We start from the raw sequence: 25,599 nt of genomic DNA, 5'->3' as shown, positions 1-25,599 counted from the left end.
CAAAGTCTGACAAACACTTTTAGTTCTACAACAAAATAAATATTTAAACTTTGATTCACCAAGAACAGTGAGGCTTGGTTCAAAAAACCTACAGATATAACAACATATGCTGAATGTCACAACACTTTGATTATGTTGCTGTAAGTCATGCATGAAACAGCCCGATTTATTACAAATATTCACACAGTACAAAGTACAGTATAGTAATACATGCTGGGATATAGGCCACTTGCCCTGACTACACTTACTCCATCAAAACCCAGTGTAAACAGACAATCTTTATTGATAGGGTTTAGTGATATTCATGTGTGTTATATGCTTTCTGAAGCCCCAGAAATTACTACTGTTACTACTTGCTATGCCTTTCAAGAGCTGTGGACTCCTCTCTGCCAGTGGAGCAGCCAGTTTATGCTTAAAAGTACATTCTCCCCAAAGGGTACTACAAGAAAATCCATAGGAATTCTGGCATGTATTGTGGAGCAAGAACGAATGTATAAACATTGATAGCAGCTATATTTTAGAGAGACACAAAGGTCCAGTTAGAACAACCGCATTCCATTGACTAGTAAGTGGAATTTACCTGAGTTTACTTGTGTAACAGCACTACTTGATTATTCCCTGTACCCTCTCCTTCCTCCTCCAATAGGTATCACTTTAATATGTTCTTCACAAAGGAAAAAATACCATTTAGTACCCTTAAAGTTTTGTCTTAAGGTATTTATAATGGAGATGAAAAAAACCAACAGTTTCAGCCATGCTTGTTTTACAGCAGATTTTTCCACAGCTCTTGAAATAAGACATCTTTGCATACCACCAACCTCAACAGCAGCGTTACTGGAGCTTGTAGAAACATCACATATTGATCAGACCCAGCAATGGATGACATTTTTTTCATGCCTTCTGCTGTCCCCAGCAGTCTCTGTTTTCATTGCACGAAGATAGTGTAGTTGATCAAAAATTGCAACTCTATACAAACGATATCTTCCATTCACTGCAAACATTCAAGAACAAGTATCTGGACTCCATTTTGGGCCTTGCTACCATCTATTCATGACACTGTTATACAACCACTTCCTCAGCTAAGTTGAATCAATAAAAGGGCCAAGTGTCTTTTGAAAGGGAAGGATACAGAGGCACATTAAATGAGTGAGGGTTTTTTTTTTTTAATCACAAGGATGTTACCACATCTTGGGTAACACCTTAACCCTGTGAAATGTCAACACCCTTTTACTTTGTTAAAACGAGTTTATAGCCTGGAGCTATATGCAAAGCTGCTTTGGGGGCTCAATCTCGTATGCTTACATTTGCAAACAGATTTGTAGAAATCCAGAAAACACTCACTGGACGGTCTTTGACAGCACTTTCAAGCTCCAGGCAGAGCTCAGAGAGACTCCCTATGACCCTGGCTGCCTGATGGAAGTAAGCTTTGCCCCATGTTTTATCTCATTGTATCACTGCAGTTCAACAAGCACCAAATTGGTGACATATCCGATCCGAGGCTGCTATCCTCACTGTCTTTGCCAGGCTTTTGACAACCAGTGTAATGCATTTGACCCATTTACAAATGATTATACGGCACCTGAGGGGATGCTGTTTGTGTGACGCAGTCCAAACCCACATGTATATCTTACTAAAACATAAGAACACAAGTAAGGGAGTTCATGCTAGAACTGGTGCCGTTGGCCTTACCTTTTCATAAAAACAAAACTGCACAAGCAGCGAGGTATTCAGCTTCATCAATAAGATCAAGGAAATACTTAGATATAAAGAACCACAATTAATGAGTTCAGACCTTGGATTCCCATCTGTGAAGCAGGCATTGTCTGAGAATTCAACATACTTCTTGTCAAATATATCCAATTTTGAACATGAGAGATGGCCTATACCATTTACAGTTGTATGAAAAAAGCAGTTTTGCTGGCAAATCCTTGTCTCCTTCCTCCACAATACCTAGAACATAGTCACTATTTTACTTCCCCTCTCAATCCTTCATTTACAAACTCAAACACCCCACAATCAATCCCAAAAGACATGCTGATTACAAGTGCTATTGTGAAATAAAGTTATAATGTAACAAATTCCAAATCTCAGTGTATTGTTCAGTGAGCATCTGGTGAAGCACAAATTAAATATTACAGTTTGTTTCTGAATTATAAAAGTATACTTTTTATGATGAACGAACTGGTGTGGACCTTGAAAAGCAGTAGCCTCTGAAAGCAAGCTGAAGTATCTGTGAAAGGAAAAGCTCTTTACTTGTTTAAGAAGATGCCAACAGTTACAGAAAGTCATCTTCAAGAGTCAAAGTAAAGGTTTCTTCAGTCAAATATACACTGCAAGGCTCTAATTCATATCCTTCCCTGCTACACTGCTGCAGATGATGTTACGCGCCCATTAACATGCCCATGAAATCTGATCCATTCTGAATGGTGATGGGAGCTCCAGCACTGTTGTCCACAAATATGGAGGTGTACTGGCCAGCCTGCACAGAGAGCAAGAGAGAAAGGAAAATATCTGACACTTCATCCCAGCATAAAATGAGGAAAAAAAGCATTTTTTGCTATCATGAACTAAGCACAGAAGCCTCCTGCCATTTTCTCTGCCTCCTGGGAACAGGATCTGACCAAACATTTTTACTGCAGCCCTACAGTGTCGACTTGGTGGAAGAAATTTTCTGTAGTGAAACTGTGTTACAGGTTTATTACTTAACTAGATCCTTACCACACTAGCATCTTTTTGGGTGACTAGTTAAGTAACCATCTGTGCTTCAGATTCTGTTCTATGAAATGGGAAACACAATTGCCATCTTTACAATGCAAGGCAAGGTTTGAGAAAGAAAAATATTGACTGTCATTTCTTACAGGGAAGGTTAGTTCTGTGGCTTAAGATCAGAACAAGCCTGGCTTTTGTTCCTGTTCCTGCCACAGATCCTCTCTAGTCACTCCAGGTAAGGCATTTAACTTCGCTAACCCTAGAAAGCAGGTTAATAAAAACTTCCCCACCTCCTGGTGAGAATTCAGCCTTGCCAGTAAATAACTCTGCAGCCTGCCAAGCCAACTAGTACAGTGATTCCCAGTCTGCATGGGCTTACCTGCAGCTGCAGTAAGCCATGTACATAGATAGTGAAGATTTTGCTGTTACTTTCCAGACCAGCAATGACTTCCAAAGACCTAAACAGTAGCAAAAGAAAAATAAACAGGTTAAACACCTGAGGCAGTCACAACAGTTGTTGTGGAATGACAATAGTCTCGTGACCTCCCTGGAAATAGGACCTGGTGGTTCTAGTACCCATCTGTACTAAACAGGTGGCCTGTTGACTTGATGTTGGCAGTAATCAGCTGCCTTGAAAAGAGAACAGTAGAACCTTGTCCTCGCTGTAGCATCTAATGGAAGACTTACAGAGCATTCAGGATTGTGAACGCAAAACTCAGCTGGAGACAGCAACTGGGACCCACCTTCTCTCACAGAAGCCTTTCTCAAGGTCCTGTAGTCTGTATCCCTCACCCTTGAACAGGTGCTAAACATGTCCTTTAGATTTATCTACATACCAGTTATCCCAGTTTGTTGACCACCACAATAGTTTATACTCTTGTTATCCTGCAAAGAGCTAGCTATATGCATTCTGTCAATAACAGTTCATTCATTTTCAAGGCATGAAAGGCTTATTTCACCTTAACAATATATGTAGTCAGCCTATACAAGAAAGAACATATTCTGCAGCTGAAAGCTGTTTGGGGAGGACATTTGGATCAGGGGTCACAAATAAACCAAAAAAAAAAAAAATTGTGCTTCAGTTAAAATTCAAGGGAGAGCTCCAGATCACCCCTTAAGTACTGTTCTTTCCTAATATCATGTTCTAATAGGCATCATATTCCTTGCAGTAGCAAGGTGTAGGACAGCTGCTCTCTGTGGCATCCTCTGTTTACAAAACTCTAAGTCAGCTCCTTTGTACAGGATTCAGGGTGGAAGGAGGTGTCTGAGACATCAACAATCAGAACCACCCATGTAAGCTCAGTTCCAACGCAATACGAAAGCACAGAGCTCCACGCCTGGCTGGTTCTTCCAAAATCTGCCTAGCCAGTGGTAGCAGATCTAGTTGTTTTCCCAAGAAAACCAACCCCTTTCTTCCCTTTTTTCCATGAAGTGGTGGTAACGAAACCTAGCAAGTGCAAACGTGCTGTTTCCAGCCCCCTTGCAAGGAAATAATATGCATAAAAGGTAGGGGCAATTTGGCCCAGAGAGAGCAAGCCACTTGGCACCACCTTGATTGAAGAGCTCAGTCTGTGTGTCATATCCTGCCAAAAGCCTAACTTGGGTGGGAACTTCCCACCGTTAATCTCTTCTACTCCAACTGTCTCCTTGCCTCTGAGTTTCCATCTCTCTCAGCCGAAAGCCCTCAGGGTTCTTTCAGCTCCCTCAAATGAATGACTGTGTACGCTGACATCCCCAGGAAATTCCACAAGCACGGGTAGCTGCTCAGCCTGTGCCAGCAGAATGTCTGTCCAGACAGGTTCCCATCCCTCCACCCAGCTCTCCTTCCATGCCACAGACCAGCCACGTTCTCACCCACCATATGAGAGAGAGGTGTCTCTCACAGAGCCAGTGCTGATTCTGCTTTACTCCCACTGCTGTCCAACTCGCTCAACTCAGGACAGCCTTGCAGGATAACCAGTCATAAATTGCGACCCTGGACAACTGACGAAAACTCTGAGTCAGACATCAGAGAGCTTTATGTAAACTCCTGTCTAAGAAAAAATAGTTTTTACTGTTACCGTTCTTTGGAGAATATAGTTATAAATTCTTCAGGTGGCAAGCTAATCTCAGAACATCCCAATAAACCTGCCTGGGCTGTATGTGACAAAGAGGTTGTTCACACATCCCAGCCAGAACCAGAACAGCTTTCTAGGAGCTTTCAGCTAAAAAGACCTGCAATGAGGAAGGCACAATAGTTTCCATGGTCCACAGGGAAGCTTCCTATTCAGATAACTCTTGTAATTGCATTTACCAGAACAAGGAAGCAAGACTAAAGTCACGTTGAAAGCAATCAGAGACTGACATGCATTCTTTAGTAATATTACTGTAAGGTCAACTGAATGGACAGCAAAGGAAAGAGAGCGACACAGACAGACACTGTCCTTGGAGACAGAAGTGAGCATTCCAGAAGAAAAAACACTTTGTTCTCTCTCAGAGGCCTTAATCAAATCAGTTGGGAGCTTGTGGGATCATTAGGAAGAAAAACTCACCACTGTCAGGTTCATTTATTTTGCAAAATGGTTTAAATAGAATTTGGTTTTTCTGTATGATTCTGTAACTGAAGACAATGCAGAGTGGAGATCAGGAATGGAGAACAGCTTTTCAGTCTTAGAGATCTGCAGGATCAATTTCACTTTTAAATCCTTTTAGGTGGCTTCATAAATCTCACCCACTCATTCACTCAGATCTTTGTTGAAATATCATCAGGTCAACACCACCAACTGGCAATATTTTTCCACATCACAACGGGCAATAACTTTGCACATCCCAAAAGCATGTAGAAAAAGATTCTGTGGAACTTGCAGTCTCTGTTCATGGGGAATCCAAGGGCTAGGGGCATGAGTCCTGTTTTGATGAAATTGCTAAGGTAAGAGGAGATTGTTGTAGGTGGGGAAAAAAAAAAGCGCTAATGCTGAAGAAAGAAAAACCCCTGATTACTTGAATCTGACTGGTCTTTGCTGTGCGGACTAAAGGACAGGAATAGGGATCTGCACTGTGCAAAGGCAATTGTGAGAGCTACTCGTAAAGAGGACAGTAACGTTCTGTCCCACTCATACCTGTTCCATCCCTGTGATTAAAGGCCTGGGCTGTCCCAGAATCGCTCATTGTCAACATGCATCCCAGATTTTAAGATCGGGCTGAGGTCCATTCTTAGCACGATCTAAAGGAATTTTCACAAGTGCCAGAAATGAAATGTCCCATTAAGTTCTGCAGCTTACCAGAATACAAGGTGTCCCTTCAAGGAGCAAGAAGCTACACCCACCCCTTCTTCTGCTGACATTGTGACTGCAGCCAGTCTGTCACTGCCTCACTTTAAGTGCTGCAATCATAAAAGACTGTTATAAAACAGTCTACAAGGCCGAGGAGGTGCCAGTTGCTCCAGTCAGCAAGCTCCCTGATTTCCTATCAGGTCAGTGGGCACACAGCTCCCTCTTACCCTAATTACTAATGGGTACTCAGATACCAGTCAAGTCTTTTCCACAGGCCAATGAGACCTAAGAGAGGTTTATTTATTACATGAGGCTTCACATCAAATTCACCTGCCAATAAAGCCTCTAAATTGAAATGCCTCTAGAGAGGTCAGTCCTATTTGCAGCATTCTGACTCATGGAGCAGGGAAGGTGAGGGTTGAAGCATCCAGTCCAGCAGGAAATTTATGGTTTTCTGGGTTTTAAGTTGCACCTGTGGAGTCGTTTTATGGATATATTTCAGTGGTGCTATTGCAAGGGTGTTGCTACAGCTGCACTAGAATTGATGCGGACAGGGCAGAGCAAATCTGCACAGCCCTGTACAGGCATTTTTCAAGGGCCAAGCCACAAGCACAGACCAGAACCACTCTGTGCAAGCAGCGTTGCCCTCTGCTGGGTGCAATTCAGCCCAGCCCAGGGGCTTTCCCAGCCCCTTCCTCTAAGCAAAGCTTGCCAAACTGCCGAGCAAGCTGGCCTTCTCTGAGATACATGGCACCTATATGCTGCAGCTGAAAGGATGACAGAAGCACAGCAAACAAGCAGCCAACTGTATGCTGATGCCATGGCCCATTGCATAAGGAGCAACACCCAAGGTTGCCATGGCCTAACAAAAGCATTTCTTCAGCAGAGTTTGGCTAATGGATCCCAGAAGAGGAAAATTCAGCATGGTTAGCCAAGCAAGCTCCACAAGGCAGCTGAGAGCTGTGAGAAGGTATCATATACCTGTATACAAGCCCTGCACTTTCTGCCTCAGAACCCATTCACCTCTATTTTCCACCTATTCGTTCTCCTTATCACTCCAACACTTCCACAGCAACATGAGTGAGATGCTGCGATCCATTCAGGATGCAGCTGAAATTATAAAAATTGAGCTAAGAACCTCTGGCACAAAATTAAAGCGTTTCTCTTGTTCTGTATGTTTGTGATTAAGCTGAGCATTCAGCACGTTTATCTACATCCAGTTTCAGCCGACTTCATTCACAATTCTCTCTACATATGCAATATTTAGCTCTTTAGAGTAATAAGCATTGAAAGGTTAAAAATCAGGAAAAAAAACCCCCAAACACATAAAACCTAAGGGCCAGATGGAATCGCTCTCTTCAGAAAAGTTCTACAAGCATTTATCATATAGAATTCACTGTTGGTGAACCTGATTTCCACAGTTGGTTGAAACATGGGTCCATCTGAGAAAAATAATTGCCAAGACAGCATTGCAGTAACTCACGTGTATCGGTGGCACAGAGATTCAATGCAGATCAACACTCGGACGTTATCTCTGGCTCGGAGTTGGACTTTACTCTTCAACTCACTGTGGTCTGGGGAAAGCAGTGAAAGAAATATAAGCACTTTCATGACATAGCAGACCATCGGTTGCTGGTGTTTGGATCAACAGAGACACCAGTAACCTTGTGACTTCTGTATTGGGTATGCACGGCTAGGTTTTGGTAGCGGGAGCCTACAGGGGTGGCTTCTGTGAGAAGCTGCTAGAAGCTTCCCCCATGCTTCCTCCGACAGAGCTAATGCCAGCTGGCTCCAAGATGGACCTGCCACTGGCCAAGTCCAAGCCCATCAGCGATGGTGGTAGCACCTCTGGGATAACAGATTTAAGAAGGGGAAAAAAACCTGCACAACTGCAGCCAAAGAGAGGAGCAGTTAATGAAGAACTGCAGCCCATGGGAAGGACTCATTTTGGAGAAGTTCGTGGAGAACTGTCTCCTGTGGGAGGGACCCCATGCTGGAGCAGGGGAAGAGTGTGAGGGGTCCTTCCCTTTAGGAGGAAGGAGCAGCAGAGACAAGGTGTGATGAACTGACCCCAACCTCCATTCCCCATCCCCCTGTGCCACTGAGGGGAGAAGGCAGAGAAAATTGAAGTAAAGTTAAGCCTGGGAAGACGGGAGTGGGGGGCGGGGGAAGGTGTTTTAAGATTTAGGTTTTATTTCTCATTATCCTACTCTGATTTGATTGGCAATAAATTAAATTAATTTTTCCCCAAGTCGAGTCTGTTTTGCCCACGACGGTAACTGGTGAGAGTGATCTCTCCCTGTCCTTATCTTGACCCACAAGTCTTTTGTTATATTTTCTCTCCCCTGTCCAGCTGAGATAGGGGAGCAATAGAGCAACTTTGGTGGGCACCTGGCATCCAGCCAGGGTCCATCCACCAGAACGTCTTAGGAAAGCACCCTTCTGGTGTTAGATTTTAAAATACTTCATCACTGAACGATTAAAAACATTGAATAAATGCACTGGTGACAAAACACAGTCAAAACTGACTTGATGCAGTTCTACATCATCATGTGCATTTCTTCTCAAGTCTTTTATGGAAGCCGTAACTTCCACACGTGAATACATTTGGTCCCTAAACTCATTCTCCATAAGGACTGTTGATTTGTTTGGTTTGCATGCAGCAGCCTGCTACGGCTATCAGTCTGTGAAAGTACCCAGCTCTAAGGACAAGGCTCACTGCAAAGGGCTGCCATTACACATGCTTCAAATCAAACAGGACCCAGAGAGTTCTCCAGGACTCCTTCCTGCACCTCTCGAGCAGTACAGAAAAGGTTTCTGGGGACAACACTCACCAATGTGGACATTGGCTGAAAACTGGTAGATGCCAGACACAGGTGCTGTGAAACGTCCTGTTGCCAGATTTAATCCTGTCCCCCGGAGAAAAGCTCCTTTGGCCAGAGGCTGTAAGATAAAGAAAGCAGACCTTGAACAAGTCCCCAGCACTCTCAACAATTACTTCTGCCCAGGACAAAGAACAAGCCTACATGCATGAGAACAAAGCTGAAAAAATCTGCAAGGCTACTGCCTTACGTCCCCGGAACACACCTTCCAGATGGGCTCTCTCTCAGCATTTGATGCCCACTAAAGGCAAAATGATCAGTATGAGACATGAAGATGCCCTTTTTGCTCACTACCAAACTCTTCTAACTCATCTTGACTCAGACTGTGCTTACTGCATCCCTATGCTCTGCTGGTCCTAGTGGCCTCTATCCTCCACTGATCTTGAGATACACAAGATCTCCCTTTAATTGAGTCAAGAGGTCCCTGCTACTCCCAAAGACTTCCTAGATGAGGCAAAGCAGTGTCCCCAGGCTTAAAAACCTGGAACCTTATACACTGGTTTTGTGATACAAGTAGAGAAGAAACTCATATGGGTCTCCAGAGGTTTTCTACCCACTTTAGGTCTAAGTCAGACAGCTTTGATGATGTTAAAGAACAACTGCTTGGATTCTTACAGATTCCATATTTAGTTTCATTTTGTTCTAGCCTTGGATTCTACAGAATCGGCAAAAACTTACTAAAATAGCATGCAGCTTCTCCTCATGGCAAGGAAGCAGTCTTAAATCGAACTTGCAGCAGATTATCTGACTCAGACTAAAATAAACTCTGCAAGAAATGTTTATTGTTTATTTTGGCCTGCCTCATATGAATTTGGCTAGAGCTGGGGAGAAGCAGGAGTGGCTTCAATGGGCCAAGAAAGCACATTAGTCAGCCTCTGCTTCCACCGCAAGGGCATTCTGTGCAATGTGAACGCCTTCCCATGAATGCTGTCCTGAGAGATTTGCATTGGTCTTATGGGAGAAGAGCTGTTCAAATCTGGCTCTGTAAAGGCATGCACATTGTATGCACAATATATCCCTAAAACAGGCACAAATGCATAATTGAGTGATCCCAACAATGCAACATTTGAGTATGCTCTCCAGTACTAGATAGTGAAAGGAGCCTGAGATACAGTGAACAAATTTGTAGCAGTGTTGCCACAGGTGCTATTACACTAAAAAACAAACAAACAAAAAATCAGTAGAGGAACACCTTTGCTTAAGTACCAGAAGGAAGTTAATTGCCTCCCCATTCTGGTTCATCACAGCCAGAAATTGACAGCTTTCACAATGCTGGGTAGGAATAATTCATTCAGCTTTCTCTTTAAAAGGAAGTAAGGTTGCAAATATTTGGGTCTGGTGGTGTTTGTTTAGAGAGTTACTGTGTGGCAGGAGGAGTGAAATGACTAACCTGCCTTTATGCAGCAAATCCCAGGCAAGGCTCACAAAAGTGTAATTCCCAGTCCTTATTTACCAAGATAGAGCTGTAGTCTTAAATTTCACAGAGCTTTACTAGAAATGTTTTATGTATGCATATGGTGGTGAAAATACATCCATGTGCAACAGCAGTGGCATTTTTCATAAGATTACATATGTATAACGGAAAAACAGTAATAATGAACTGGAGAACAACTATGTTTCATACAATGATTTCTAGGTCTATATTTATCAATGTGCACTGATGTGTGCCTATGTGCACATATATACGCACAAAAGGAGCTCTATTTTCTTTATGTATACACACATGGACAATATAACGGCTAACCTAACAACAAAGACTACAGAAGGATTGATTCCGTTCTTATGCTATCACTACGCCATCATTTTCGGTAATGCTATTTTTGGTTTACCTCACTGAAAGAGCATCCAAGCCCTGTATGTGCAAAACTGTACTGCATAGTTAATTCATTCCTTTCTTGTTACAGCTATTAGCAGAATCAGCAACATAATTCCAAAACCACTGGCTGAGCATGGAAGGCAATTTTAGGCACCAGTAAATTATCACTGATAAAACATTCCTGTTTCTTCATGCCCTCTGTGGCTTTGTTATTCTTTTGCTCATAGAAATAGACAATGCAGGGAGAGGTTCTCTGGGCAAAATATTCCATTAAACCCCATGCCAATTAGAGCTCCCTGCTGCATTTGCTGCCTCACAGCAGCATACTCGCCTAGCTGCTTCAAACTCTACAGGGATTTATATCTGAGAAACTAACTACTTGGACACAGTTATTTCAGTAGGCAGACCAAGAGCAAACAAGCAAGTTGGTGTCCAGCCGTTCTATACAAACCAAGGTCAGCCTGTCTTCCTTAGTTCATCTCCTATCCCCACATCTCCCTTATACATGCCCAGATGGAAAATAGGAAACAAGTACAGAGATTTGAGATGTGAACTGCCAGTTTAGCTGTTCAGTCATCAACACTGTAGAAAGCAATGCATTGACATCTATTATTAAAGAAAAGGATAACCCAGCCTGCACAGCAACCACAACACACAGGGATGCACCAGTCTCCTGAAGTAGCAATAAAATTCAACTGCCAAAGGTAGACATTTAGCTTGACCTCAAGGCACTAGAGACACCAGGGCTCCTTCTGGGATCTTTCACCATGAAAAGCACGTAGGCCACCTTAGCCTTAAGTGATCTGATTCCAGTGACGTTCCTGCGCCCCAGATAAATCCTACTTCCATGGCCTGTCAGAGGCTGCAGTTACTTCAATTCTTGTTGTGTAACGTACCTTTCTGAAAGCTTTTGCAAACGCCAATCGTCAGAAACCTCAAAGCGTGAGATGCAGGGGGAAGAGGTGTGGGGAAAGGAGTATCACATGTTTCATTCCAGATACTAAGAAAATTACGAGACCAAGAGGGAGAGAGGGAGGGAATGTTCTCAGAGGAAATTTAGCATGGAAGGATGAGAAAACCATCATGCTCTCTCAATACTCAAGGTCAGAGTGACTTAGACACCATACTCAAATGACAGGCCGTTTCTCAGCACAGGTTCTTTCCACTATCTCAGAATGTTTTGGGTAAGGTCCAAATCCAGGAATTAGAGTCAATCCCTATCATCTCACTCAGAAGTATCAAACTGTTGGCTTCTTCACGCTACTAAACCGACAAAATGGAGGGAGGGGAATTCTCTCTCTCCCCCCACCTTGGACTGTTTAAAGACAACGTTTTCATCTTTGCAAGAGCATCCACTGTCACCCTCCCTGCTAAATTCCCCTATATCAGAGCACAAGCTAAAACCAGACACTTCTTGTCCCAAAGCTGAAATGAAAGGCTGGCATCCAGAGGCCTGCCAGCCCTCCCACATCAGCTTCGGGGCCAGAAGCAATTAGAAAGAAGCTAGGCATATGATAACAAAGCATGGGAAGCATCAGCCTACGCACTGATTACTGAGATGTCTTTATTCACATTTTCCCTCCTAATTAATGAGGCAGCAGATCTCTCTAGCCCCGCCTGCACTTCAAGTACAATCTTGCCTCTGTGCCAGCACCCACAGTGCTGTCAAACCAGGCTTCCACAAGTGTATTTGGGAAAGGTCCAGGAAAGTACCCTGTTTAGAACATAACCACTGCCTCTAACCCTGCAGTTGTGAAAACTCCTAGCAGCAAAACTACTTCATAGGAAAGGATCTGCTGGACAGGATTCTTCAGAAATGGGAAGAAAGCTCAGCACCTTACTACATGGACAGTGTTAGCAAACCCTGCTGACAGAAAGCCATATTCCCTGTTCGTACTCCTCAAACTCTTCTTGTCACAACAAAAAAGCAACCATGTATCTGAAGGCCTTGTGCTTTGTGACTCCGAAGTCTAAAATAAGTCTCCTCAATTGCCAGGTAACTGCTTGGTTTTAGCTCTTTGCCCAACATTTACACTTCAAATTCAGATCCTATTTGCAGCTGGTTCAGGCACGGTTAGTAGAAGTTTTAATATCAAATTCAACAGCTTGCTTGTAACCATGCTTATAATGCCCTACAGCATCCCATGATGGTGTGCTTGTCATTATAACATGACTATAATGAAATTATATAGGTAGCTTTCATTAGTCTTCTATAAAACATATGATTATGTAAAGAATTTGAGCATCAGGACTGGCCCATCTAACAAAATGACAGCTCTTATTTGGGCTCACAAATCTATAAGCAATGGCTTCTGTCTGCCTCTGACATTTTTCTACATCTGAAGGTTACTCTGGAATTAAACAGGGCGTGCACTGAAAAAAAAGAACAGAACCTTCAGACTAACGCCGAACGTGGACAAGTCTTTCTCCATCATTAACTGAAATAAAAAGACTGACTGTTGTTTGGACCTGCGAGACAGCCCTCTCTTGCACAGACCTGTTAGAACTTCAGTAAGAAATGTAATGAGATTCAGCTGGGCTGCAAGAGAAGAATAAAGTCTGCTTCTTGGGTTTGTCAGGAAGGAGAAGACTCAAAGCTAAATGTCCATCTTACTGCAGTTGAGCTTCAGTGCTTAAATCACCCTATGAGATCCTACTTCTGTCAATCACAAAAAAGGTAGTGCTATATTCATAGCATCCAAGCCTGAGACGAGCTTCAGGGATTAGTCTGCCCTTTCAGGAAACACCTTTATCTGCAGAGCCACCTAGCAGCTTTGCAGACTAGGGGAACTATAGCTGATCTACGCACAATGGCTGTTGTGGAGTTGCACAGGTTCAGTCTGTAATCCCTTCTCACCGACTGGAAGTTCTGAAGTTCTACCAGGGTCTTCTTATCTACAGTGACTTGTCCTTTTAGCTTGCAATGGAATGCCTCCTCCACACGTCTGTGATGCGAAACTTCCTCCAAGGAGAGCAGGAGTGGAGGCAGCTGGCTAGGATGGGCTGAAATAGCCAGGGATGCTCGACGCTCAATGGCTTCTGAGAAGAAAAAGTATAGGAAAATAAAGGCTTAGTTTAAGAGCCTGGTCTATGAAGCCATTAGTTGTGCAATAAGTCTTCTGCACTTAATTCTTCAACTTGAACTAAATGGCACCGGGGAAACATTTTTTCAAATTTTTGATTGCCAGATAGGGGAATGCTTTAAGGTAAACATTTGCAAAGCCAGTTCTTTATTTGCCACGGTGCTTACCAAAAGAAGCAGATCACAAAAGCACAAAGCTCTTACAGTCTTTACCTTTTAATATCTCCTTAAACTCCTGCAGAAGGACTTCCCGGGTGACTTCAGCACCAGGTGCTCCTGGAGGTCCCTGGGGACCAGGAGGTCCTGGGGGGCCAACAAGGCCACGCTAAGGAAGTAACCAAAGAAAAACACGTGAATTAGAACCAGGCAATTGCACTGGCAGACCAAAAATTCTCTCAGCCATGAGCTAGTTCTACAGAGCCGTCAGCCACATGAGCAGCCCCCTCCACTATCGGTTCAGCTACAGGCCTGATGCAGTAAATCTTAAACTGACTCTCCAGCCAGCTGTGAATTCCAGCACTTGGAATTTACTCATGCCTTTATGTGGGAGGATAAACTTTGCTCAGGTAAACACTAACTGGTTCTTCAAGTACATATATACAGTGTGAAGCACAACAGGCACAAGACTAAGTTTGCTGGTTCTGTATCTTCTCACATCACCAAAGTATCATATTAGCCTTTAAGCTTCTTATTCTGCCTATTTGCTAACCAGAATAGCCATCTAGCCACACTTTACATTATTAATATATATTGCTCAGACATAATGATCACACACATGAATGTTTGGTGCAACAGTAGAACTCCTGGAAAAAAAATGCAACAGTTCATTCAAAATACCTGTAAAGGTTAGCTACATACACATTAGAGCTTTAAACTAATAGGACGAACATGCAACAGTGTTATCAATGTTATTTTGATGTGTATTGTTCCCAGGGAGTTCCTGTTGCCTCAACTAAACTGCAGTAAACCTGCATGGAAGCACTCCTGTCTATCAGCTCAGTGAGAAATAAAAGGAAATCATTAAAAGCGTTCAAGACTGTCTAAGCAGCAGATTATAAGTGCACACATGATCAAGCATCACTCAGCAGATGATCAGTAATTCATTAATTCAAAATGAATGACTTGTCCACACCTTGATTAATATATCCTTTGAGATACTTGGACTTTATCTAGTGGAAGAAAAAAATGTTAATTTTATTTCTACTGAGCAGAAAAAAAAACACCAAAAAGGCTCAGTCCAAGAAACAGCTGGTGTAAACAAAAATGAATGTTGACAGTGGAATTCACATACCTTATCTCACAAAGCATATAGCACTTATTGTCTCAAATGTCTCCAAAATACTTTGAGAAATTAAACACAAACAAATGAAAACACAGCACACTCTAGGGTGAGAAGGCAAAAGCCAGAGCATTCAAAACACCTTGCATATCAGCAGTAGGAAGGGAAGCCACAGTGCACATTTATTAGCTGATGGCAATCTAGCAGTAACCTACTAATTTCTTGTCTTTCCCTTTGCATCTCCTTTTGGAAGTATTGCCATCATCTGGGCGGTGAACAAAGGAGATCCAGGTCCGCCGTGGATCTGTGATTCGAGGATCTGGAGATTCTAGGATCTAAAGAGAAACAAGAACAAAGACCGATATCACTGTTAGCTCTTTGGCCACTGCATGGATTCAGTGAATGCAAAGTTTCCTGACCAGACTGTTGTGTGCTGCCTAAACCCCATCCTTGATCCAAATGTACTGCATTTGGGAGGACATTGAAGGTGGGATAAAATAGGATTCAAGCAATTCAGTTTGGATTATCCAGTACCATGCCACTTTTTTTTCATCATTTACAGGACCATTGCAAAGGTAGGCTAGTACTTCGGTTTGAGTTCTGACACAGTGTATGAAAGACACCAGCCCTTCAAAGAGTCCCGTTAGAGTGGGATTTTTTCTTTGTAAGTTAGTTACAGGCTAACCTGCCATCAGGAATGTCCCAAAAGCCAGAAGATGCTGCCCTTAAACATCAAAATTCCTTCTCATAACTTAATATGCTATCACCTGCAGGGCCTCCCAGCTCCCTTTGCTTAAGAAATCAGTAAAGCCAAAAGCTGGGAGCCAGTGTACCTCAGAGACCTTTCTCAAGCTGCTGAGCCTCTCAGCCCTCCGACAGTCCTAATATGTGCCACAGAAAACCTGCCCAAATGCCAGCGATTTTTCACCACTGCCATCTGACATTTATCAGTTGGATCAATCAAGCAATACAGGGAGATTAAAACGTACAGAAAACCTTGAAATGCTCCATAACTTTCAAATCACATGCTGTAGAGTGACAAATGTGCACACAGAAAAAAAAAGCCAATAGACAGCAAAAAACAAAGTCCACATCTGATCACAGAAAAGAGTCCATTGGCAAATTTAACTACCTTGCCCATTCCTATGTTCTGCAAGTATATTGTAGCCTTAGAGAAATTATTTAGAGAAGCTTTAATATTGCAGTGGCTCATTCTGGATCCCTTCTAAACAAAGTCTGGATAGAAGAGAGGATCTGTCTTTACGAATTTGGGTCCACTTCCTATTGGACTCCCTCGTTCCCACTACTCACCTCCCAGAAACAACCAGAACTAAGGGATCAAATAGCCATACCTCTTGGGTTTTCTCCTAGGCTAGGAACGAACTTCTAACTTCAAATTTAAAAAAAGGCACCAGAAATCATTGGTTAGCAATACTCTGCCATGCTTGTCAAGAGCAATTAACTGTTGATTCTGGAGGTTCCAATCTGTTGACACATCCACCTCCCAAATGTCTATCACAGTGAGGATAAAAGCACCAGTCCTCCCAAAGCTTCATGAACCACACTTAAGTATTCAGAGCCATTAATGGAAAAGCCAGAGAGGAAAAACTGCAATGAACACTTACAATCTTTAAAACAAACAAACAAACAAAACCCCTACCCTATGCCTATTGTAAACTTTTGGAATTCATTCAATAAACCTGTTTTCTCCTGGTGAGACAGAACAGGTACAGATAAGAATTCCAGCAGGAAAGCAACACAAGGCAGTAGTGGGTTGAATGACATTTGAAATGATTCCTAGACCATTACAAGTTTAGGTAAATCAATATTGATCTATCACCATTCAGGAGGAAGAAAACAAGACGGGTGTGGAAAAAGCATAAAAGCACCGTCAGTCAACAGTGCACTTTTCAGATCTAAAAGTGTTTGCCCCGGGTATTAAGCTCCTACTAGTCTGACAGCACGAGACAGTTCTGTCACAACTCAGACACTATAGCTTTACACTCAGTGGCCTTAACTGTAACAGTGACCTTGCAAGGTGCTTCCAATGCAGCCAAGTGAGCAAACGCATCTTTTTTGCTCATTACGTGTCTCACTTGGCTCCCAAAAGCACTTGCCACTTCTCAGAGAACCATATTTTTAATAACATTTCTAGTACTACTCATAAGCATAGATTCCCTTTCATCAAATAGTCTGCAGAAGCATGTAGAAAGAATGCAGGTAGAGCTGAGGTCCCAATAACTGCAATATATATCACTCTCTGAGAGCAACAGGAATTGGACAGAGGATGGCAAATTTTAGCTAGAAATATCAGGGCAAGCCCATTTTGAGGAGAAAAGACCACAGTCTGTGTGATCTGCTATGAAAAATCCATGCAGCATAAACTGTTTCAAAATTAAATCTTAGAAGTCTGCTGGGGTTCCAGCTTGAGGTTATACAGAAAGCCAGTGCTTCTAAACTGGTGCAGAGCCTGGAAAGCTCTCTCTGCAGCACGCACCCAGGCACATGGGTGTAGTACAAGGCACTTGTCCGTAGATTTCTGAGCTGCTGTGATCACAACTATTTATTTCAAACAGCTTGGGTCAACAAATGATTTACAAACCGGCAGAATATGAGCAGGTCCCCAGAAAACAGATGTGTTGTGAGCTGAGCAAGGATATTTGTTAAACATGCATCTCAAACTCTGTGAAGTCAACTCTATCTTCTCTACTCAGCAAATAATCTTAGGTGATTTACTGCTCAGACACAACCCACAGAAAGATCTACTCCTATTGAATTGCTCTATTCAGGCGGTCCACTTATCCTCCCTTCCAGACAGATGGCTGCAGAGTAGCTGGCGTCTGTGCTGTAAGCCAAAGCAAGGATATCCCGAGACATTTTGCCATATTGTTCATGCATTCTACTGTAATTAATCGGAGCCAGGGTTATGGTTATGCACACTCCCCTGATGCTCAAATTTAGCAAACAAGAGAAAGGCAAATTATTCATATCAATCTAGTTCATTATTTCTGTACTAAAATCAGTTTTGAACAGACTTTTAATGTTTATAATCACATTTACAGTCAGCCATAAACTGCATGTTTAGTCAAGGGGTTCTAGTAGGTTGTTTTAGCTAAATTATTATTTGTCTTGTTTACTTACTGCACCTAGGACTTAAATAGCTTTCTGAAATTCCATTGCAAAGTAATGTAAATGGAACACTATAGAAAATTCCAGGTATTGCGAGATTAGTCACCTCACTAAACTATTACCATCTTCCTACAGACTGCTTGACTGCAGATTTTTGCGAAGCATAAGAAAAGAAGTCAAAGACAGGCCAAGAAGGTCCTTTGGTGCAAATCTCTCCACCTATTGTAACATGTAAACATCAAGTCCAGAGGCAAATGTTCACAGTTTGCAAAAGTCCTTAGAACAGCGCACGAAGTGCAGCTTATCTCTGCAACAAACGTGAAACATATTTATCCAAGTTTCATGGAGATTTAATGGTTTCCAGTGAGAGAAGCGAGTTCTTTCTGACCCCACCTCATCTGAAAACAGATGGGTGCAGCATCACCACCCATGAGGTCACACCTGCAGAGGACTGTTTATGAGCATTTAAGTTTACAAAGCTCATAAATATAAAGCAGGTAAAAGCCTACCCGTGCTTTGCCCAAAGGAAGCAGGTGGTTTTTTGTCCCAGTGACTGACAGGTCTGTGGTAAAGCTTGCAGTGCAATTCACACAACAGGAGGAAACAACTTCTCAATAGAAGCACCCAACTCCGGCAGGATGGAGTGTTCCCTCAGTGTTGTAATGGAAGCCAGCAAAAGAACAGCTGGGTTGCAGAGAAAAGGAAAATAAAATCAGTTCATCCTTCAAAAAGGGCTGGCTCATGTGGCAGGAACTTCAGAACAGAGCAAACGCAAGACCAGAGTCTTAGGAACTGGGATGCAGCATTTGTTGTAGGTGTGGAAGAGACTATTCAAATATTCCTGGTTTCCACCAGGCTGCAAGACAGGCATAAACCCCCCTCCACTGCAAAAATGAGGAAACAGGCCAGCTAGGAGCAGAAGCCAGCAATCATGGGCAGACTCTGACCATTAACTGTGAAGACTGTGAAGACAAACAGATGTCCTCAGCCTTTCTGGAGCTCCAGCTGTGAAGAAACAGGCCAGAGCAGACATCTTGTCAGGGAGAAAAAAGAAATCCAGATGGCACATCCCAGAAAAATAAATTTAAAACTCCCAAAGTTTAAAAAAAATCATAAAATAAACCCCCCCTACCTCTCCAGTGGCTTGCTTAAATTACAAATCCCTCTACAAGACAGTCATGGCACTCCCCAATTTCTCCAGCACAAGAATGATTGACAGTTAAAATGAATGTTCCAGCCTTGTGGTATTATTATTTAATTACTATGGCATGCATGAGCAATCCCAGCAATAAGCATGCAAGCCTCTATTTTTCTTGGCAGCAGCAGCCTCCAGCAGCCAGCGAGACCTTGCAGCCAACTCAGGTATCAGTCAGGACTGAGAACAGCCTTGGAAACACAGCAAAGGGGACTTGTCCCTCCTGGGGTGCTGTTTGCAGAGCAGGGCTAACCTACAGGAGTCGGGAGGAATCCTCATGTTAACTACACTGAAATCAGGCTTACTCCTTAACGCTTGAAACAGTACCTCCAAAATCAACAGAAGCCTTGCCAGCGATTTTTAATGAACTTTCAATCAGGCCGTTTAACATCACCTTGCAATCTGAATACAATGGCACCTATCACTTCAGAACCAGTTTATGACACTGATAAGAAATTAGCCCACTCTCTCCCTAACTTCCCTCACAATCAAAGACAAGTTGAGCTGTAATTGAGACTCTGCTGTACACAAGGCAGAACCTGCGGTTCTTTCTGGCTCTGACTCCCAGAACAGCACGCACTGCCCAGAGACACACACAGTCTCTGGCCAAGATTCAGCCAGCATGGAAGAAACTACTAGCAGAAATCTACAGTCAAGTAGCAGAGTTTGGATCCTGAGAAATTTCTGAACTGTATCTGAACTTTCCTGAAATTCAAGGATACTGGGATCCAGTCTGCACCTCTGCTAAAAACCAAAGTGAAATGGACAAAAGTAGTTTCAGAGTCTGGATGAATAAGAGAAAAAAGTCAGCACTACCTGTAAGCAAGGCTGTACACCTAAAAGCATCTCGAAGTGTTCTCAAGCACACCTAAGCATTTCTCAGGGTGGGACAGGATAGAAAGAAGGCATGAAAGGTTTACAATTTTTTTGAGAGGACAGCATCCTTTCCACCTGCAGGTAGTCAGAGATGTGTGTCCAAGAACATATACCTAAGCATTCCAGTCCACAGTCTTTATGCCTGAAGTTACTGCCCTGCAAGTTTTGCTCAGTTATCTATGTATTTGTCCATCTGTGATGGAATTGTATTTAAGAATTCTTTGCTCTAATTGTTAAGCAGTTGCCAGGCACAAAATGGACCTGACTAAGCATTTCAATCACATTAATCCACAAATTTCTATGTTGTTTTGCACCCGATTTACACCAGCAAGACTACTGTCAACTTCAATATGAAATTAGGAGCAAATTATTTATTTCAGTAGTGTATTTTACTTGGACCAGGTTAAAAAGTGACAGACCACTTTTTTTTTTTCATGAAAAATCCTATGTCAGCTGCTAATAACTTATGGTTATACACACTCTTGGTTATTAATGAGATGTAAAACCAAGGCCCTGACCACTTGCGGTTTTTACAGATCTCTGAAGAATTCTCCCTACAGCAGAAGTGTTAGGTTTGGTATCTTAGCCAAATCTGAAATAGAATTCCTACCTAAACTCCCACTATGTTTTGTGATTGAAAAATTATACTTCAGTCTTCTAAATGGCCATCTCAAAAGCTTCACCCCTCCTCTTAAACACAAACTGCCTTCAGTGGTCACACCCATAACGAATTTAATGAATCTAATGGAACAGTTCGTGTGATCGAGAGCTACTCCGGATGAGAAAAAGACATGATGTTTGTTAGCTGTACTGCAATGTTAATCAGTGCCACCCCTGGATGTACCAGCAGAGTTCTGTCTTTAGGGACGGCACAAAAAAGTAAGGAACTGAACAGCACCAATAGAACAGGGGTAGCACAGTGCATTTGGCACACAAAACCACATCTGATGTAAGACTGCTTACTTTAAAAATGAGCTTTAAAAAAATCTTACAAACAGCTCTGAGAAATGAGACCAAGCACTGAATTATTTGATATGCTGAGTCAGATGTATGAATCCAACATTATTTTACATGGGCCACGAGGAATTGCGAGGAGGCATGTTATTTGTTATAGCCCTTCTTGTTCATAGTATGCCAGAGCAAGACTGACAACGATGACAGGTACAAAACATGAAAGACAACATCTTCTACTACAGATAGGTCACAGTCCAGTCTCTCCCATAGTTTTAACACCTGTCAGGCCCCAAAATACTTTTCTCAATTACACATGCAATCGTACACTCCAGGCTGACTGAAATCTCTTTACAGAGGAGGAATGCAATTTGCGCGATGCCATTGAACCAGCTGCTGTTTTCAATTGGAAGCAAAAGGCCCCAAAGAAATAATTCAGAGAGATTTAAGTCATAAACCAGGTAGACCTAGCCCTAGATATTTGACAGAGACAGAAGGATCACGAAGGATATAAAATTTCAAGGACTCCTTGGCTACGTAGTGCGTAACTAAATTAAAAACATTACACTATTACTTGCAGAAATTCCACTAAAGGTAAAATCCTGTTGACCTCAAATCATCCCTGAAATTTCACTGGCATGCTGAGTCAATAATTTTCCCCAGGTTAGGATGCTGCCTTTGACTTCCTTAGCTGAACTACCCCTAAAAGCAGTTCACAGAAAAGCTGGAGTTGGGAGGGACATCCACAGATTGCCTAGTTCAACACCCCCTGCTCTAAGCAGGTGAACTGGAGCAGATTACTCTGGACCATGTGCAGTCAGGTTTTGACTTGTCTCCAGGGATGGAGACTCCACAGCCTCCCTGTCCAGCCTTTTCCAGTGTTTGACTATCCTCACAGTAAAGAAGGGTTTTTTCTTATGTTTAAGTGGAACTTCCTGTATTTCAACTTGTACCCACTGCCTCTTGTCCTTTCACTGGGCACGAAGAGTCCGACTCCATCTTTATTCCCTCTACTCTGGTATCCAAAGGTAACTCCTGATTAGTGTCAACCCTATATAACCACTGGACAATCTACTGCTGCTGAACCCCTGTTAGTATAGTATCACAACTTGCAAGACAAGATCTGTGCCTGGAAAGGGGAAGGCAAGCCTGGCAAGTGGCAGCTGCAGGTAGTCAGCCACACACAGTCAAAGTGAGAAGGTCCAGTAGATGAAAACCTCTGTATCCATCAGTCATGTTCTGCTCTCTCTCAGTCCGTCTGTGTCAGAGAAGAAAACTCTGGTGTGCTTGGCAAGCACATCACATCGACAGCAACTCGGCAAAGATAAGACTGAAGAAAAACTTAAAAAAAATAAAAATCAACAAAACCCAACACACTATTTCCTTGGAAATATCAGGTTTATCAGGAGATTTGAAACTTCTGCTTCCCTGTTTTATGTAGAGGTTTCACCATGACTCATGCACTGTGAATGTTAAAGGGGAGCTTTCTCTACTCCTATTTGAAAAGAATTCTCAAGAGAAATTTGTCCCAAATTGTTTTGCTTAATTAGAAGGAAAACACATCTACCTTTTCATCAGTATGAATAAAAATCACTACTCTCAGCTAATATTTCATTCCCTGTTCCTTCTGCTTTGATAAACCTACCAGCTGGCCGCAGAGTCTTCCAAGGTAAACACAGCCTTAATCTTTACTGCACAAGGCCACAAAAATTCTATCTTTCCTGTTATGTGCTTTAGAGAAATGAAACGGGACACTGCTGTTGTTCCACTTTCCTGTGCGGGGCATCCTTTCCTGAAACAAAACTGCTCACAGAAGTACCTTCAAGGCTCCAAGAGATCAGTCTTCCACAGAGAACTGCTTTCATCCTTCCTTTAGCTTGATAGGTTAGGTAAGGATAGTTTCACTAGTACTTTACTTCTTCCCTTAGTGAATACAAATTCTGATGCTTTGCTGCAAATGGCAACTGTCATTTACCCCAGAAATGGTGGCAGTTCTTAAGCACTGCATTTATAGCATGTGTAAAATAATTCCTTAGCTTGGGCAGGTGCTACATAAATATAAAATACAATACAGTCACCCATGACATTTAGAAGCAATACTTAAGTAGAGCCTGGACTTCAACCTCAAATAGATTCCAAGGAGAAAAGTTCACACTGCAAAATTTGGGAGTGGATATCAAGCAGAGCTCATAAGCATTTACATCAAAGATTTGGTTTCGTCCTATCCTTATTAAACAGAACCTGCCTTCACTTAACTTGCCAGCTCTTACGGCAGCCAAACCTTTGCCATGGATATTTTAAAGCAAAGTATTTCAACACAGAAACTGTAGCTTCCAAACAATGTCTGTTTTAATGAATGCCCACTAGCCTCCGAATGAGTACTGTGTTTCTTCTAGCGATAATGTATGTATGACTATATCAGAATTAACCAGGACCAGTTTCTGCTTGCTTTTGCAATCAGAATATATTCTGCTTGCGGTCCAATACGTTTCACATCAAGCCAAATTCATTCCAGAATAGACTGAAATTTAGTTGCACCAGATATGTATCTGGCCCCTTTTGCAAAAGCAGAATGAAGCAGTTCTAGAGAGTACAAGTGATTGATTATAAGCACCTCAAGAATTTAGCATGCATACAACCTGTCCTGACAGAGCCCTGCAATACAGAACAAAAAATTAGCTGAAGAAACGCTGCTTACAGTCCCCTAATGATAATTTTAAGTGCAGCAGCCAGCTTTTTTATATAGAGGACTGTTTCCCAGACTTGCCCAACCTTAACCAATTACTCTCACAATAGAATTGAATAGGATATTTAGAATGTCAGCCCAATTGTTCTAACTTGCCCCCTCTGCCATGTCCCAATTTTTGACAGGTTTGTTACTCTATTGCTATAGTGACTGCCATCCCTAATGGTTGTGATCAAAGTCATGTTTTAGAGGTCACCTCCATTTGAAACAAGGGACATTTTTGTGTGAGCAGGGGAGAGAGAGAGAAGGGGCTGTGTGATAGGGGAGGCTCCCTTCTTTCTCAGTGTTGTAGTCACCCTTCCATTTCATCCTGCTCCTAATCCAAGGACCTGCTTTTAATTCCCTAAGCCCCTCTCCTACTCCCAAGCATTCTATGCAAATGTTCATCTTAAAGGATTCTGGGGGCTCTGATCAATTGACTGGAAATTTTTTGCAGCTTTAACCCTGGGGTGATTCTCCCAAACATGTAACTGGAAGGATCCTACCCTGCAAAATTCGTTCACTAAGCCTAGCAAGTCATCAGCTACAGCCATTGAGGTATCATACACACAGTCTTACGCTCGCCACTTATGCACAATTAGTACCATCCTGAATCCTTTTCCTACAAAAGCCACAATCACCTTAAACAGATCATCTGACTACACCAAAAATTTCTCATCAGTAGTTTTCAATCACCACAGCCTCTCTGGTGGAAAGGGCAGTGTAGAGAAAGCTCAGGCATGCTCAGATGTTTATACTGTTGTTATTTGCCTAAGAAAGTTTTGAAATAACATTTCAGAGAGTAAAGAGTTTGCCTGCAAGAGATTCATTAATATCCCAGTATCATTACTGTACTGATAGCCCACTTGCTTTTTTTTTAAATCAGTTGTTTCTGAACAGGATAGTATTCATACACTAGAATTCAAAAATGTCTTTACACTTAATCATCTACTATGGCACTGGAACTTCAGTCATGCATATTCTAAAATAAATTATAATAATAAATTGCAGTACTCCAGTGTTTGCTTCAGTAAGCTAGAAAATCAATCATGCAAAGGCAAAAGGGAGAACATTTCTTTTTAAAATCTAATAGAATTTGGCAAGATTGCGTCAATCATTGGAAAAAGGAACCAGCATCACCTTACTGCCAGAAATAAGTTCTACCAAGCACTGACAACACATAAACACCTACCTTGGGATGCCCATGCAGTTCTTCGCTGTTTGAAAGGGTAGCATTGAAAGGCTCTGTATACTGATTAGGTTCTTTCTTCATCTTTCTCTCTCTCTTTGCTGCCGTAACTCTGAAGAGGCAAAACTGCTGACAAAGTAAAGTTGCCACAAATACCCAGGTGCACCCCTTCATTTTGAAAAGGGAGGGGCCAAGTCAGGAAGGGCACTCTCCAAGCACAAAAACCTTCACCACCAATAACAGGAATAGATACAGACTTCTCTCTCAAAAAAATAAAAAGGTTAGAACTATTAAAGGTGATACTCCAGGCTATGCAATGTCAAATGTGCAGCATGCACGGATGCGCTGGTTGCTGGAGAGATCTCTGTTCAAGCAGGACACATGGAAATGGTATAGATAAACTTGTTTGAAAATCTGGATTCACTCGAAGAAAGAGGTAAGTCCATTCAGCCTCTTGAAGCTTACATAAATACAAGAGGCCCTGGAAAGTCCTGCCACCCACCTTGAAGTGTCGC

At 42.3% G+C, this 25,599-nt stretch overlaps 1 protein-coding gene across 2 annotated transcripts; it reads right to left on the bottom strand.

Annotated features, from left to right (window-relative positions):
* On the bottom strand, window positions 1–25,599 carry C1QTNF12 (C1q and TNF related 12). 2 transcript variants are annotated; one of them, XM_049811987.1, is made up of 8 exons: window positions 25,088–25,599; window positions 15,235–15,354; window positions 13,954–14,065; window positions 13,468–13,697; window positions 8,795–8,903; window positions 7,444–7,534; window positions 3,089–3,167; window positions 1–2,479 (listed from the first exon to the last, which is right to left on the bottom strand). In XM_049811987.1, exons 1-8 carry the CDS (start codon window positions 25,256–25,258, stop codon window positions 2,381–2,383), a joined length of 1,011 nt encoding a protein of 336 aa, XP_049667944.1. In that variant the 5' UTR covers window positions 25,259–25,599; the 3' UTR covers window positions 1–2,380. The 2 variants fall into 2 exon arrangements, with proteins under 2 accessions (XP_049667944.1, XP_049667954.1); XM_049811997.1 differs by having other exon boundaries at window positions 13,516–13,697.

This window comes from Accipiter gentilis, chromosome 1 (genome assembly GCF_929443795.1).
Source record: "Accipiter gentilis chromosome 1, bAccGen1.1, whole genome shotgun sequence".
NCBI lineage: Eukaryota > Metazoa > Chordata > Aves > Accipitriformes > Accipitridae > Astur > Astur gentilis.
The sequence above is the reverse complement of the archived record's forward strand: the minus strand, read 5'-3'. Positions and strand labels throughout refer to the sequence as shown.

Excerpts from the sequence above, each read along its gene's own strand:
- C1QTNF12 (XM_049811987.1), bottom strand. The coding sequence starts at position 25,258 with ATGAAGGGGTGCACCTGGGTATTTGTGGCAACTTTACTTTGTCAGCAG. Across the intron at positions 8,904-13,467 it reads GCAACTCCACAACAGCCATT|CCTCTGGCCAAAGGAGCTTT; the intron begins GTGCGTAGATCA and ends TTTATCTTACAG. Across the intron at positions 2,480-3,088 it reads ATGGCTTACTGCAGCTGCAG|GCTGGCCAGTACACCTCCAT; the intron begins GTAAGCCCATGC and ends CTCTCTGTGCAG.